The sequence below is a fragment of the Etheostoma cragini genome, chromosome 15 (assembly GCF_013103735.1).
Source record: "Etheostoma cragini isolate CJK2018 chromosome 15, CSU_Ecrag_1.0, whole genome shotgun sequence".
Classification (NCBI taxonomy): domain Eukaryota; kingdom Metazoa; phylum Chordata; class Actinopteri; order Perciformes; family Percidae; genus Etheostoma; species Etheostoma cragini.
The window spans coordinates 5,956,249-5,971,254 of NC_048421.1; the positions used below are offsets into that span (position 1 = coordinate 5,956,249).

General features: G+C 39.8%; 3 protein-coding genes across 4 annotated transcripts; all 3 read left to right on the forward strand.

Moving 5' to 3' along the window:
• The first annotated feature begins 2,451 nt into the window (after positions 1–2,451).
• LOC117957530 (protein phosphatase 1 regulatory subunit 27) lies at positions 2,452–5,038 on the forward strand. Its single transcript, XM_034893341.1, has 3 exons — positions 2,452–3,239; positions 3,432–3,582; positions 4,274–5,038. Exons 1-3 carry the CDS (start codon positions 2,795–2,797, stop codon positions 4,392–4,394), a joined length of 717 nt encoding a protein of 238 aa, XP_034749232.1. The 5' UTR covers positions 2,452–2,794; the 3' UTR covers positions 4,395–5,038.
• Positions 5,039–5,824: 786 nt separating this feature from the next.
• Positions 5,825–9,807, forward strand: mcrip1 (MAPK regulated corepressor interacting protein 1). Of its 2 annotated transcripts, none has more exons than XM_034893352.1 (5): positions 5,825–5,954; positions 6,620–6,714; positions 6,946–7,064; positions 8,855–8,959; positions 9,051–9,807. In XM_034893352.1, the coding sequence occupies exons 2-5, from the start codon at positions 6,707–6,709 to the stop codon at positions 9,113–9,115; spliced, it is 297 nt and encodes a 98-aa protein (XP_034749243.1). In that variant the 5' UTR covers positions 5,825–5,954; positions 6,620–6,706; the 3' UTR covers positions 9,116–9,807. The 2 variants fall into 2 exon arrangements, with proteins under 2 accessions (XP_034749243.1, XP_034749244.1); XM_034893353.1 differs by having other exon boundaries at positions 5,838–5,954; positions 6,674–6,714.
• Positions 9,808–10,310: 503 nt separating this feature from the next.
• Positions 10,311–13,350, forward strand: alyref (Aly/REF export factor). Its single transcript, XM_034893338.1, has 6 exons — positions 10,311–10,671; positions 12,069–12,227; positions 12,340–12,487; positions 12,645–12,708; positions 12,784–12,976; positions 13,054–13,350. Exons 1-6 carry the CDS (start codon positions 10,432–10,434, stop codon positions 13,066–13,068), a joined length of 819 nt encoding a protein of 272 aa, XP_034749229.1. The 5' UTR covers positions 10,311–10,431; the 3' UTR covers positions 13,069–13,350.
• Positions 13,351–15,006: the final 1,656 nt, after the last annotated feature.

Consider the following 15,006-nt stretch of genomic DNA (forward strand, 5'->3'; position numbering starts at 1 on the left):
AAGCTGATTGCTGTACTTTTTGTTCTGTTTCTGTTTTTTAGGCCAACAGATGATGTAAAGAGAACTTTAGTCCTCGCTGTAAAGATAGCTTCTCAACATAGTCAAACTGCTTTAGATTTTTATTTTAGGAGATATTTAGAACTAAATGAGTTCCAGGGTAACTATTAATATAAGCTAGAGAACCTAGGATTGTGACCTCTCGCCCTTAAAAGTCACGTTGAGGGAGGTAGGAGCTGATGACACCACGCAGATGTGTGACATTGTCCCTTTCCTGTCAATGTTTGTTGTTGCTAACATTGTCTTTGGCAACATTCCAAACACCTTAATCTTTTCACCTCTGACTTCTTGGTAATTTGACAGATCATAACATGCAAGGCAGTCTGGGACTGTGTATGGAAAGAAGCTGAAATGTGTGATAACTCTGTCTCTCTCTCTCTCTCTCTCTCTCTCTCTCCCTCTCTCTCTCTCTCTCTCTCTTTCTCTCTTTCTCACTGGCACATCACACCGGGCTGTAACAAACAAAAAAAATTTTGTTTTTCCCATGCTTTAGCTCTCCTTTTTTTCTGCTGAGGACATTTCTGTGAGAGGAGTGAAGGGAAGCTGGAGGGAGAATCTCCAGTACTTAATGCCATATAAGAAACTTTGGAACCTGATAGCTGCTTCTAAAAGTCTCTCCCTGGGCTGTGAACATTCAAATAGTCTCACTTCAATTGGTAGACATTAGTTGTAAGCCTCTGCCCCCACTGTTTGGAGACCAGTAGTGCGGGGAGGTGATGAAAAATAATTTGTGTTGGCATTTAGAGCTGGGGTCACCCGTTATCATAACAGAAGTGCATTGATCATTTCCTGCTGGGATAATCTGTGTTATGTGATCTCCCTCTTCTGGTTGTGTAATAAACAAATATACCACAAAACGGTCCTAAAGTGCATGTACTCAATTCTGAAACACAGTTATTTTCAGGTTTTCACATGTTGTACTCTTTGACTGTTGATAAGGTGAAGATGGGTGAGCAGATAACATTAAAGTGATACTAAATAGTAAAGTTTGTAGAATATGCAGCAACGCATTAGAATAGCTGCAAATTACAACAGAGGAGATCAGGTTCTGAAGCAGGTCATATCTTGGCATTGTGGTGAGAAACACTAACCTGAGGATGGCAGCTACGCTATTTCTTCTGTTACATTGGCAGCATCTGTGAAATGCTCAATACTTCTTCCAAAGGTTTTGTAAACCAGTTATAGCCAACTCTGCCCAGGGGCAACCGGTGCCACCAGCACAACATTACAGCACCATTCTCACGTACTGCTTGAAACTTGTGGTATTTTACATTTTGAAAAGTAAAATTGTAACAAGAAAATAGGATTATTGTTTATGAGAAATGCAACAGTTTTGATGCAAATGCAACATGTGTGTCAATCTTACTTTGGAAGACAAAGTTCAGTGTTGTAAATAGCTGTGACTTCAGCGGCATTTGAAGGGAGAGGTTACATTTAGTGGCTTTGCCCCCACAGTTAGTCCCACACACCACCTCCACAGTGGGTGATATTTATTGGTGTATCTGGTTATGAATCAAAGGGCGAGCATGAGCAAGAGTCACAGGATAACAGACCCGCGGGTCAGTTAGAAACGTGGAGAAACAAACTGAAAGATCTCCACTTTACTCTAAAAGTAAAACATGGGTGTGGTTTTCTAATCAATTTCTAATGGTACTGGTCTAACTAAGGCAGTGGAAGAAGAAGTACTTCAAAACCTTACTAAACAAAATGTACCTAAACGTATCTGAGAAGGAAAAGTATTTATCATTCAAATTTCAGTGTTTTACCATTATATACTGTATAATGTTTCTGAATTGTTACTGCTGCATCAATGTGTCTGTTGCATTTTACTGCTGTAAATGTTTATGGTTGTGTTCATTTTAACTCCTTTATATTTATCGGATAGTTTAATCCTACAGCAATAATTACTATTCTATAAGATCATCATATGTTTGTAGTTGAACTAAGGTTATATTATGCACATGAGGGATGACGTAAGCAGACAAATCAACAACACATGCCTAAATGAAATCATGTGCTATTGCTGTTCGCTGTTGCTTATATGTTCTCCACTATAGCGCTCATTAATAGAAACAAAAAAAACGTGATTCACTGACAATGATGTATATAACAACCCATGATTTGGAAGCCCCCTGTGCATTTGAGGTATGATCTTCCTCTTTTGTCAATAATTGGATCTGAAATGTTTACGTGGGAAGATGTAGGTCTCAAAACTCAAAGGGAACATTTTGGTTGTCAACATTTTTTATGAGGGGTGGGTGCCGTGTCAGAAGACATGTGATTGAACAGTGGGAGGAGCTGGAACAGTGCCACTCATTTCTAAGCTGAAGTCACTGGATATTAGCCCTAAAATAGCCCTACAAAGGGTATATATGGGTCCTCTCCCACTTGCCCCACCAGAAAAAGATTCCCTGCAACAGCAAACACACTGTGCAAAAGATCATTTTAAATTGAATTGGAAGACATTTACGGAAGGTGAAAAAAGAGGACCATATAAGCTAGAAGAAGTTGATTGGATCGTAGTGAAGCAAAGGATTTGAGAAGTATTTTGCAGTAACAGCAGGATATACTCCAGTTGGGAACTAAAGGGATAAGAAGTGAGCGAGGAGAAGACACAAAGGACACAGAGCAAAGGATACTGCTCTTTTTTTTGGATTGGTGCATTCTCTTGGATTTCTCCTTTCCCTCCACCTGGGCTAACAGCATAGGGGGAGGCAGAGCCGCAACCACCGCAGGGATGAAGTACAACTACCATGTACCAGTGTCAACGTACGCACGCAGTTCACAGTACACACCAACATACAACACACCTACCTATTACACTCCCTCACATTATACACCGACTACACCACACTACACCTCGGCATATACCTCTCCAACAAAGTACACCCCGACACAGTACAGCACGACGCATTACACCCCATCACAGTACACGTCCACTTACAAGGCTGCATCAACTTACATCCCCTCCTACAGCAAAGAGTCACGGTACAGTTCTTCACGCCGCACACAAGAAAAAAAGGAAAACCCTGCACCTGTGATACCCGTCACACCTGCAAAGAGAACTGTGCACTTCCCCAATGACATCATCTTCCAGGATATTGTGAGACGAGGAGATATGGAGCAAATTGGTCGGTTCATGAGAGCGAGGAAGGTTCGTGTGGATACACTCTTCCACTCAGGTAAGTTTGCATAGCTTTGACTTTTTTTGTCAAAATGCAATTTTTGAAACTTCATTTGACATTAGAAATAATGCTAGCCAGTTAGGATCAAGGCTTCAAAAACTGTTTAGATGTCAATCACTGATTCAAACTGACTACGTGGTCGTGTACGGCAGTACGGCTGCAGAGGACCTGACGTAGTCTTGTGTGCAGGTATGGCAGCACTACATGAAGCCGTGCTAACAGGAAACCTGGAGGTGGTGAAGTTGCTGGTGAAATATGGTGCTGATGTTCATCAGAGAGATGAAGATGGCTGGACGCCACTTCACATGGCCTGCAGTGACGGCTATCCGGAAATTGCCAGGTGACCTTTTATCCTTTTTCTCTTGACCAATCATCACACTTCCTTTTTTAGCACACTGGTTGCACAGAATAAAACATAAAAGACTTCATAATCTGCTGCTGATTTCTCAAAAAAACAAAACATAGGTCATTAATTTCTATATTGAACCGAAAGTAAAATATTACACTTCTATGAAATGTGCATGCTTTAAATAACCCCTAAAAGTGTTAGAAGAGGTCACCTTATCACAATGTCCTTACTGACAGAAAGTGTATCTGGATATGATGCTGGTAGTTTGGCTCTGAACATTGACAATAGGAAATTAAAAACACACATAAAACAATGACATATTGTAATTTATCACATTACACAAAACATGGTATTCGGAATTGAAACCTAGGGATTAAAAGAGAGGGACATCATTGTATAGGAGAGAATTTAAAATGTAAAAAATATAAGTGGGGATGTTTTGTGTTAACTTATGTCTAAAAGAAGAAATAATGGAACTCATTCTCAACACGGAGAATTTTAATGCTACCACTGAATTTTGACCAGTGATTCAGTGGTCTTTGAGTCAAGATAGTCAAACAATAAAAAATCCCAGCCATTGAAGAAGATCACTTGCTGTAACAACAAACTATTCCATGTTTTTCTTTTGTTATCATGTACGAGAACCTCTGTTTAACAAGATTCTGCTTCATTCTCCACTTAGTTATCTGCTGTTGATGGGAGCCAGCACAGAGGCAGAGAACGAGAACGGAGAGAAGCCTGCAGACCTCATCGACCCTGAGTGCAAAGAGCTGGCCAAACTGTTTGAGACTGGCTGTGTGTGATTGGGCACCAAATGGACCCAAATTGAGACCACAGCAGCACAGCGGAATGCTTAGAAGTCACTTGGATATTAAACATATTTAACAGTATTAAACAGTGCAATACCAACCAAACTTGTAAGAAGAGCACAGCCAAAGTTAGGGCCACGTCCCTGATCCTGTAAAGCAAAATGGTGATACTGTTTGTTAGTTTGAAAAGTTATTTTTTTAAATTTTCAGCCTCAAAGCAATACTCCATTAGGCTGCATTTCTGTTTCTGGTGGTTATGTTATTTTATTTCATTTTACTTTGTTTTGCGCATTTGTGTATCATACAGCCAGTGTCTGTCCAACAAATGTTAACCTGTGAACATCTGTCTTCACTCTCAGATCATGTACAGTTGTACAACACCAGCAATGTCTCACTGTGGTCCAAGTCTGAATACCTATTCTAAAGGAACATCCTCCTGAGCATTTTGGTTTGAGTATTCTACAAATTGTGTTAGTGTTTAGCAGTCACCTTTTATTTAACATTTACAACACAGAACTTCAGCCAAGATCTTTGTTTTTCATAGACATAAAGTTATGTATTATGTATTCTCACTGCTGGGCAGAAAGAGGATCAGCCAAATAAATAATTAATACTTCGTTGATGGTCAGAAATACAATATTTAAAAAAGAATAAACATGATGTTCATGCTGTGTAAGCTCTTTTACTGCTGCAGTATTTCCCCCTGATGTATTGCTTTTGTGTTCTGTAGTAGAAATACTAATGTCAGCAATGAAAGTCTTATAATTTTTTCCTAATTAATAACTTTTGTACATTTTCATTAATAAAGAAACTTTTATAAATATGACTGAGTTGCTGTTGTGTGGTCTATGTAAGAATGAATGAAAGTGTATTGCAAGAGAGAGAACACGCTTCACGCTAGAGCTTGTCAGCCATCCTCTATGGGTAAAGCTTTTTTTACTTTGCTATAAGATTAACTGCCCTTAACTTTAGTCTTGCAAAACAAAATTAGGCAATTTTATAAGAAATCACAATTATGAATTGTGGGATTGTTTTGTTAACATGGTGCTACTTTTTGTCATTAAACTTAAATGTTGAACAGAAAATCTCAGGTGGGCCTACAATTCAATTAGCCTACGTTTTGTTTTCAGTGCCAAATCATAGCAGAGGGAAACTTTCCATATAGATAGATCTAGACCTCCCTCTATAATCTGTATAATGTTTAAAAAAACTACACAATAACATAGGTAACAGTATATATATGTATGTGTGTGTGTGTGTGTGTGTGTGTGTGTGTGTGTGTGTGTGTGTGTGTGTGTGTGTGTGTGTGTGTGTGTGTGTGTGTGTGTGTACATATATACTGGATATATATATGTGTGTGTGTGTGCCTGTGTGTGTGTGTGCGTGTGTGCATATGGCATATATGCACAAAAATAAATAAATAAATATTAAGCACTTCCGTGTCTTTTCCCAGCTTTTCCCGGAAATGATTGGTTGGCATTGGCAACGTTTTAGCCAGGTCTAACGGCGTACGAGTCTCTGAATAAAGAAACCGAAAGGAAGGGTTATACAAAGGTTTGTTAGATATCTTAACAGTATGTCTTTTACTGTACATCTTGAAAATGTTACTACTGCGTTAATCGTCTTTCTAATTTATATTCGGGACCAGTAACGCCAGCAAAATATTAGCTGATTGGAGCTAAGCTACGACAAGACAATGTAAATCGTCCAGCCAGTTAGCTAGCTAGCTAAAGTTAGCAAAATGTATTGTGTCAGCAAATCTATAGTAAGCTGTCCAGGACAAAGCTGTAGAGGGAAAAGAATTCCAAAAAGCAAAAACGATTTTAGCGATAATAAATGGACTTGTTTAAGAGAATTTGACCAGCGGCCAACATACCGGGTCGGTCTCTATAGCCTGCTGCTAACACTACTGAAGCTACTAATGTAAAAACGTAAACAAAGCCCCTGGCTTGCTAACGTCAATATTTGATCAGGTTACTAGAAGCACAGCGTACCATAGCTCTATGGAAACGATGAGTTAACAACATTCATATTGTTACTGATGTTACTTGACTTACCACAACTCTATTTCTACTGAAGAAATAGTTTATTGTTAGTGACTAGTACGTATCGTTTGCTATCAACTGTGCCTCTGTGGGCTAACCAGCAGTGTTACCAGTTTACTGTTTCTAATAGTTAGTTATGGAGATGCTATACTTTCCACTGTTGTTTATTGTTAGAATTCAGCTGAGGACTTCTGAACCTTTTTTATTCTTCAAATCCACTCACCATAGAGGAGCGAGGAGCGAGTACAGACTGCAAACAGAATGACCAGGTATGTAACAAGTTGTGGCACTTAAATGCCAATGCACAAATACAAATTGATCAGTATTAAGTGTTCATTAAAATTTTATCAAACATCATTTTAATGTTGTACTGCTTTGGGCTTGAGACTCAGAAGACTATTATATTTCAGTTTAGTTTACAGTAAAACATGATTTAAAAAAAGACAAACAAATGAATGTATATTTATGCTGCTAATGTTGCTGTTTTCATGTTTGTGAAGCTCATCTGCTCCCAGGATGGTGAATAGTTACAAGCGGACTTCAAGCCCCCGATCTCCTACTAACACTGGGGAGCTTTTCACCCCAGCACATGAGGAAAATGTGCGCTTTATACATGATAGTAAGTACGCTATCTAACATTTATTTCTTACGAATTGATCAAAGTATTTTATTATTTATTTTATAATAATAGACCTTTCAGAACTAATTGACCGAGAGTCCGACAACAACTTTGACCCAAGTTTATTTCATGTATGCTATTGACATTAGCAAAAACAGCAAGAGGGAAGTGAAATTTGGCCCGTTTTTAAAATGTTATGCTTGACATACTGAAAGTCCTTTATTTATTCTGCACATGCTTTCCTACTTGATTATGTGATTATTTATGGGTCTATTGCAGGTGACTTGTATTCTCGTGTGTTATCACTACAGGAGTAGTGTATTGATATAAAACAATTTCTTCAGTTAAACCAATCCCAGCGTGGCACACAACCGGAGATTGACTGTGTCAGATGCACTCTCCCATACTGGAAATACACTGTTTGATTTAGACAAGAGGTGGCGCTGGGTAGAGATTGCAGTAGACAGGATACAATGTGGATTACACTGCATCACAGAGCTGTTCATGACTTGGTCATAAGCAACCCAGTCCCTTTCCGTTCATTGAATTTGTTTGATGATTTCGGTGGCGGCCGACAAGTTCCAGAATCTCTTTGTCTCTCCAGTTAGACATAGATTCATGTAAATCACCTCATTCAGCTCATATCACTAAATCTGGAATGACACTGCTTACAGTATGTCTTTCAAAACAGTGTATAGAGCAAAAAAAAAGGTTATGTTCCCAGGTGAATGTGAGGACAATATTTGTAAATGCCAATAGAACGTTTTCACTTGTCAGTCAGCTTTTCCTCTCCACAATGCAAGAGGCCACACTAAACAGTCTCTCATTCTGAACACTGAACACAAGGGGAACCACACTTTTATTGTGTAGATTCCACTCACCAAATTGTCTCACTATTCTCATTGTGTTATTACAGTGTTGTGTATCCTTGAGGTCTAACAGACATGACAAATGCTTTTCCTTCCTGAAAAAACGATTTGTATCTTGGCATGTTACTGCCACCTGTAGATCATTGGTATAATGTGAAACCATCAGCTTGACTATGTATCGCATCACCAGTGTTTGCACGATTGTATGTATGTCCTTGTGCACATGCACAAGATAAACAAAATAGGGACCCAAATGGTAGGAACACACTTCATAGCGCAACTAGAAGTCAAAAACACCACAGGGAACTTTTAAGTCCTGAGAATAGTAGTGTCAAAGGTAGATCCGAGTGCTTGGACAGTGACAGTGATGTGCTGTTTTCCAAAAATCCCTTCAGCTATCATCATTAGAAGTAGGGCTGCACATTTAATCAATATCTGAATTGCGTTGGGGTCTATCCTACAGACTAAAGACAAAAATCTTTGCTTGGTACAAATGACAGTATAATCATTTAGTTTATTTTAATTTTTTTTCAAAACAAATGTGAGAATAATGATACATAAATGATCTTCCTCTACAATATCGCAAATCATCACAATCAGTCCAAATAAGTGCAATGAGACGTTTTCCTCATATTGTGCGGCCCTAACTAATACTATAACATAAAGTCAACTTCATTTACTCACTCTGAGTACAAAGACTGGTTTTGGAGCACTTACTTACTTTAAAAAGTGATAAATAATGAGTTTGCCCGTTACAAAATGCCAGCACACTGTCTCAGATGCAGTGACCTTGGGCCCTTAAACTACACATGTCTCCCTTTTATTAAGTTGGACTTCTGATTTACCTACAGTCTGTCTTCTTATGTCATTACCAATTAAATGTAAAAAAAAAAAAGCATTGTTGTCTTCATTCTTTCACAGCCTGGCAATGTGTGCTCCGAGACATCAGATCAACACAAAATAGTGAACGTAATGACCGTGGACCACAAGAGTATGTGGAGAAGAACCCAAATCCTAACCTACATTGTAAGTAGTGAAGTGGATTTTATCTCATATATAAGATCAAAATTAATCAAGAATAGGCCATTTAACAACTTGTTTCTGTCTGCTCTTGCAGCTTTCACACCAGTGGACCTGAGCGACCTTAAGAAGCGCAACACACAGGATTCCAAGAAGTCCTAGTCTTTCGTATGATGGTCCAGTCGTTACTTTCCACCCATTATCCTCGAGAACTTTTCCTCCATCAGCCAGAAAGTCAGCCCTGTCGGCCAGTCTATAGCACAGAATGCCAATCTCATTTCTCAACTCTGGACCATAGCAACCCCCGTCTCCTCCTTTACCCTCTACAACTGACTACGAAGAAAAGAACCAGGATACTGGGACAGATTTTCTCGTCTCTTGGTTCATGTTTTTTTAAGTCACAAAATCTTCATATTTACATTGTGTGGATGGGACTGATGCAAACTTTCACCAACATTTGCTGACATCTGATGCTGAGGTACAAAAAACTGTTGACACTCTCCACAGGACACAAAAGACTGCAGTCTTAAATACAAACCTTGTTTTCTTTACTACTGCTACTTTAATGACTTTGGGGGGATATGCGAAAGGGCTGACTTCTATTTTATTTTTTGGAAGCTAGCTTGATCGGTAAATTGTAAAAGTAATGGAATGGTCACATTGGATGTACGTTTTACTTTATGGGCAAGTTTCGGAAGCCAAATGCAATGTAGAAGGCCAACATTTTTATTATAAATTTTCTTGCCCTCAAATGGACTTTACTAAGTAGAGACCTCCCACAGTATGCTGCCCTTGGTTAACCCTCCCTCCCCTAAGCCTTGAAACAAAATGTTGAATAAAAGACTTTTACAGTACTCCTGCTTGTATTTATCTGACATGAATATTGACCATGTAAACCCTAACCACTAACTAACCCCAGTGAAGTTTACCCTTAATCTTACACTGGAGGAAATTTCATAAAGCCAGGTAATAAAAACCGATTATGCTATAGGCTGGGTAAACTGATTTTAGGACAATTATTATTTCACTATCAAATATTTTCTTGATTAAGGGATTAATCATTTAGTCCATAATTTATGAAAACATTGTAAATAATTTCTTAGAATTACTTTCATGTTTTATCTGACTGTATATATTTAGCAAAAAGTCACAATGAAAAGGCTGGAACCAGTAAAACTGCATGATTATCAACATAATTGCAGATTGATTTTCTGCCAATTGACTAATCAATTAATCAACAAATTGTATTTTGTAGAATTACATAAAAAATGGCATTTGTCTTCGTCACGCGTTTTTACGTGATGACGTTGTTTTTACGTGCAGTACGTATCGAACCAGCTTGTCTATATACAGCGGAGGTTGGCTTATTGTGTTTACTCGTCGTAGAAACTGAAGGGACAAGGAGAGGAAGCAGTCGAGTCTAGGGTGTATTTTTAGATATCTATTCGTTGACAGTTTAGTATTATTGGGGCAGCATAATGGCCGATAAAATGGATATGTCTCTAGACGACATTATTAAGCAGAACAGGCAGCAGAGAGGTGGAGGCCGCGGTGGAAGAGGTCGAGGCCGCGGAGGCTCAGGCGGAGGCCGAGGAGGAGGAGGCCCTGGGCGTCTTGGAGTCAGCGGCGGAGGATTTGCAGGCCGCGGCGCATCCGGCCCCATGAGGAGCCGACAGAATCTGAGCCGCGCTAGAGGCAGACCAACGCCTTACAGCAGGGTATGAGAAAATTAGAGGAATGGGCAGAAAATGGAAAAACCCTACGGCAAACCTGAAAATGCCTGGTTAACAACCTTCTATTCTCCAGTATGCTTGCTAGCTAACGCTCTAGCACGCTCACTAGTCAAGCGAATCAAATGTTCGCTATAACCGCGGAGTTTCCCCCGGGGGAGAGCTCTATAGTTTGCGGTTAAGCATTAATGGAAGTTGTATGCATAGTGTGTTCCTTCTCCCACAACCCATATGTGTTACATCTTTTTCCAAGAGGAGGCCTTTTGGAGAGAGCGAATATGTTAGCCATATTGGCTAACAAGCAAAAGTTGGATGGTGAAGGCCTCTGCAGCGCCATTTTGAATCCGGCACCTTTAAATTAAAGCTAATAGTCCACGGTCAGTAACAGCTTTCCACCCCAAGTGTCAAAATGATGGTGAGAAGAAACCGCTTCATCGAGAAAATTCACCCTCAAATGATTTTTTTTCACCACTTTTGGAGCATAGTTTTTGTCTGTCCCGGTGCAGCGACCAGGCGGCCTTTTGTTCGAGTGGCCGGCGGGTTCCACAACAAGGCTTGTTTGGCTTTTCAACCAGTGTGGCTGTTACTTGTGGATGGATCAGTGGACTTCAACTCCCTGGTAATGTTCACATAAGGCAAGCCGTCACTCCTTAAGTGTGAATGAGTATTTAGACAAGCTCAACAATGCCCCAATCAAAATGGCGTGGTCGCAAAATGGACGCTCAGATAAGCCACGCTCACATAGAGGGGGTAGCGGTCCCTTTAGTTGTTTTTACGATCCATCCACCTTCATCTTATGGACACTAACCCCTTCATGAAAGCCCGTTTCGTGGCTTGGTAAAGAACTTTTGGGCGGGCCAAGAAAACACGGTGCAACGCTGGAGGCAACACTGCTTCAGATGGCGACCCCTGTGTACCCGAGGATCATATCTGGAGAGTCTTTGGTGGAGGCGCAGATGGCAAGAGAACAATGGGCGAAGTTGGTAGCTAGCCGGGGTGGGGAAGTTGTTCATGGTTAGTATAGAGATTGTGGGTGGTTTTGGGATGATAAATATTGGTCAGTATTGACGTAATTGAATAAATGGATAGTCTCAGCAAATGCTATGCTATACCCATAATATTTTAATTGTATACATTGTGTATAAGCTATCAACAAAACATCTCTTTGCTGTTAAGAGTGTATGTCCTCTGTCTGAACTGATTCACTTGCTTGTAGTGATGGGGTGGGCAGGGAACATTGGGGATCCTCTTGGGGAACTGAGCACCCTGGCCCTGTTGGAAGTGGAGACCCTGCTTACCCCAACACCCAGCCGTGTGGACTCTGTGATTGACAGAGGCAAGGGGATCCTGAAGTCAGCAGGTGCGTTCTCTTTCATCTGTTGCAGCCTAAACAGCTTCCAGATAAGTGGCAGCATGACATGTTTGACAACGGCTTCAGTGGCTTCAGTGGCCCTGTCGGAGGGGGCGGAGGAGCTGGTGTGGAAACTGGAGGGAAGCTCCTTGTCTCCAATCTCGACTTTGGGGTGTCAGATGCAGACATTCAGGTATGTGGATTTTTGCCTTTACCCATTATTTTTTTTGTGTAGGACCATGTTCCATGTGTTAAACTGGGTGAGGCAATGGACTGGCTACTCAAGTCTTGCTGTCTTTTCTCAGGAACTTTTTGCTGAATTTGGGACTCTGAAAAAAGCTGCAGTTCACTACGACCGATCAGGGAGGAGCCTGGGAACCGCCGATGTCCACTTTGAAAGAAGGGCAGATGCCCTTAAGGCCATGAAACAGTACAATGGCATCCCACTTGATGGTATGCCTCATCTTGCTTTGCGTTGTGGCTGCACAAAGATTTTCAGTATTTTTAAACTTTCTTAAAATAAGAACATTAATTTTCTATCTGGAAAATTACTTGACTGTTTCGCCACTACTGCCCTGCTAAGTTGTGAAGGTTATGTCTGTCTTTCTAGGACGTCCCATGAACATACAGCTTGTTACATCACAGATTGACACACAGAGGCGACCTATGCAGGGGTAAGTTTGGGTCATTTTTTGTTTCATGCAACTTGATGCACATTGTGAACACTGTGTGATGGGTGATCTTGTCAGTCTGAACAGAGGTGGTGGAGGAGGCATGAACCGAAATCGTGGGGGTGGCTTCAGAGGCATGCAGAGAGGCCGTGGAGGACGTGGTGCAGGCGGCGCCGGGGGAAGAGGTCGGGGTGGCCGCGGGGGTAGTGGTAGCAAGCAACAGCTGTCAGCAGAAGAACTCGACGCCCAGTTAGATGCCTACAATGCCAGGGTAGGTTGGTGTGTCAATGCATTACCTGTTGCTCTGTATTTTTGCAGATGTCTAATTTCATTCTTCTGTTTTCTCAGATGGACACCAGCTAAAAACAAATACAGTTCCTCTGGGTTGTTGTCCCTTCCTGTCTGCACAGAAGGGTGGTTGTGACAGATGTGCAGAATATTTTACACATGGTTGTCTTCTGATGTGATTGAAATTATTGTTCCAACCTCTTCTTTTAAATGCTCTGTTTTTTACCAGTACTTGTTTTTGTTTTTTTTCTGATGAAAAATGGTTTTGGCTGTAGGTTGTGTATTGGGTTTTCCCAATTTTCTCTACCCTGTAGTTAATGACACTTGTAATAAAACCTACAGTGACTATTAACCAAATACTGTCTCTGTTGTGTCTGCTTGTCTAACCTGTTTTTTTTCTTTTTAAATGCGGAGAAAGGGTCCCTACCATTTGTGCCAAACTAAAATGGGGTGATTTTCCCACATGCTTATTAATACAATGTCTTTAAGTATAAAACCTGCACACCCTCCAATTAATTTGTATTGTGTGTTGGTTGGATTCAACTGCCATTAGTATTAATTACCTTGCATGGCAGCTGGTTTCTCAGGTTGTTGAAAACAAGCCTTAGAATAATTTAAGATCATCAAAACCTTTAGATTTTTACATAGCATTTCAATGTGAAAGATGTGCATTTACCTGATGGGATTTTGATCCTTGTGATGTGTACATTTTTAGGGTTTTTGTAATGTCTGCAGCACATGTTACAAACTTGGAAGATTTAACTAAAACCACTATTGGCTTTTTCCCCAAGACACCCAATACCAATAAAATCACTACCATTCAAACACGTGCACCTTTAGATTGTCACCTAAAGCTATTTCGATAGACTTGTTAAATTAATGGTAAATATTTGTCAGTTCATATTACTAAGCTGGAAAACGTAACCCACAATTCATGCTATACTTCATTAATGCAGTGCCACGCAAAAGCCACTAGATGTCATCCTGCTCTGTATCTCAACAGCAGACTGTATATAAAGATGCATCAACCATATACGGTCAACAGTCATGTCAAAGTGTTTGAGCCTACCGGGTTTTGAAATGCCACGCCTATGATAGGAACTGAATCACGTAGTATGTACTGAGGCACGGTGGGCAAAGAACTTCTGCAGTTGCAAGGGGGTTGTCAGCTTAAGGAGTGAGTCGAAATTGAGGTTGAAGTTATGGATGTATTCAGAGAACGGTTGAAGTGAACCAAGTTTAATTTATTTCTTAGTGATTATGCAGCACATGCCCAAGCGTGTCTTTAGCGCAAATTTTCCGGAAGCATGTCTAAAGACCAACATGTTTGAATTGTTACCACATACTGTTTCCGGTAAGGTTTTCATGATTGAAACAAATAGCCATTTTCTTTTTGTTCTTGGAAAACATCAATTGTATTTATGGGCTTTTATGACTGTCTGCACATTCTGAACATTCACATAGAGGTGTTATGGTTGGATGGATAAAATAACTGGAAAACCTGACATAGCCCTGTTCAGGGCTATATTGTAAAAGTATTCAGATAATGTACTTTAGTAAAAGTAGTAATACCACAATGTGAAAATATTATGTTACAATCCAAAGTACTTCTTTTGAATTTTCACATTGGCTAGTTGGCTTCATAATTAAATATACTTAACTACTTAATACTTAATTACTTAAAAGTATAAAAAAGTAAGTACTTTTGCTGAATGCCCACCATCAAAGTGTGGTAAATATATTTTCTTATTATTGTTCCAAGATGTTCAAGATGAAGCTAATGTTAACTACTGTATTGTACTTCAGTGATGCCTAATATTTCAGAATCGGAATATTTTATTGATCACCTTAGGGAAACTATTTAGTTGTTAAATGTAAATGTATTTGTTGTAATTTTAAGGGATTGTTACCTATCTTAACCAGTAACCATACATAGATGGAACATCTAAATGAATGTAGTAAAAAGTAAAATGTTCCTCTATAAAGTAACAAAATGGAAATACTAAAGAAAAT

Excerpts from the sequence above, each read along its gene's own strand:
- LOC117957530 (XM_034893341.1), top strand. The coding sequence starts at position 2,795 with ATGAAGTACAACTACCATGTACCAGTGTCAACGTACGCACGCAGTTCA. Across the intron at positions 3,240-3,431 it reads GGATACACTCTTCCACTCAG|GTATGGCAGCACTACATGAA; the intron begins GTAAGTTTGCAT and ends TCTTGTGTGCAG. Across the intron at positions 3,583-4,273 it reads GGCTATCCGGAAATTGCCAG|TTATCTGCTGTTGATGGGAG; the intron begins GTGACCTTTTAT and ends TTCTCCACTTAG.
- mcrip1 (XM_034893352.1), top strand. Across the intron at positions 7,065-8,854 it reads TGTGCGCTTTATACATGATA|CCTGGCAATGTGTGCTCCGA; the intron begins GTAAGTACGCTA and ends ATTCTTTCACAG. Across the intron at positions 8,960-9,050 it reads CCCAAATCCTAACCTACATT|CTTTCACACCAGTGGACCTG; the intron begins GTAAGTAGTGAA and ends CTGCTCTTGCAG.
- alyref (XM_034893338.1), top strand. The coding sequence starts at position 10,432 with ATGGCCGATAAAATGGATATGTCTCTAGACGACATTATTAAGCAGAAC. Across the intron at positions 12,488-12,644 it reads CAATGGCATCCCACTTGATG|GACGTCCCATGAACATACAG; the intron begins GTATGCCTCATC and ends CTGTCTTTCTAG. Across the intron at positions 12,709-12,783 it reads CAGAGGCGACCTATGCAGGG|TCTGAACAGAGGTGGTGGAG; the intron begins GTAAGTTTGGGT and ends TGATCTTGTCAG.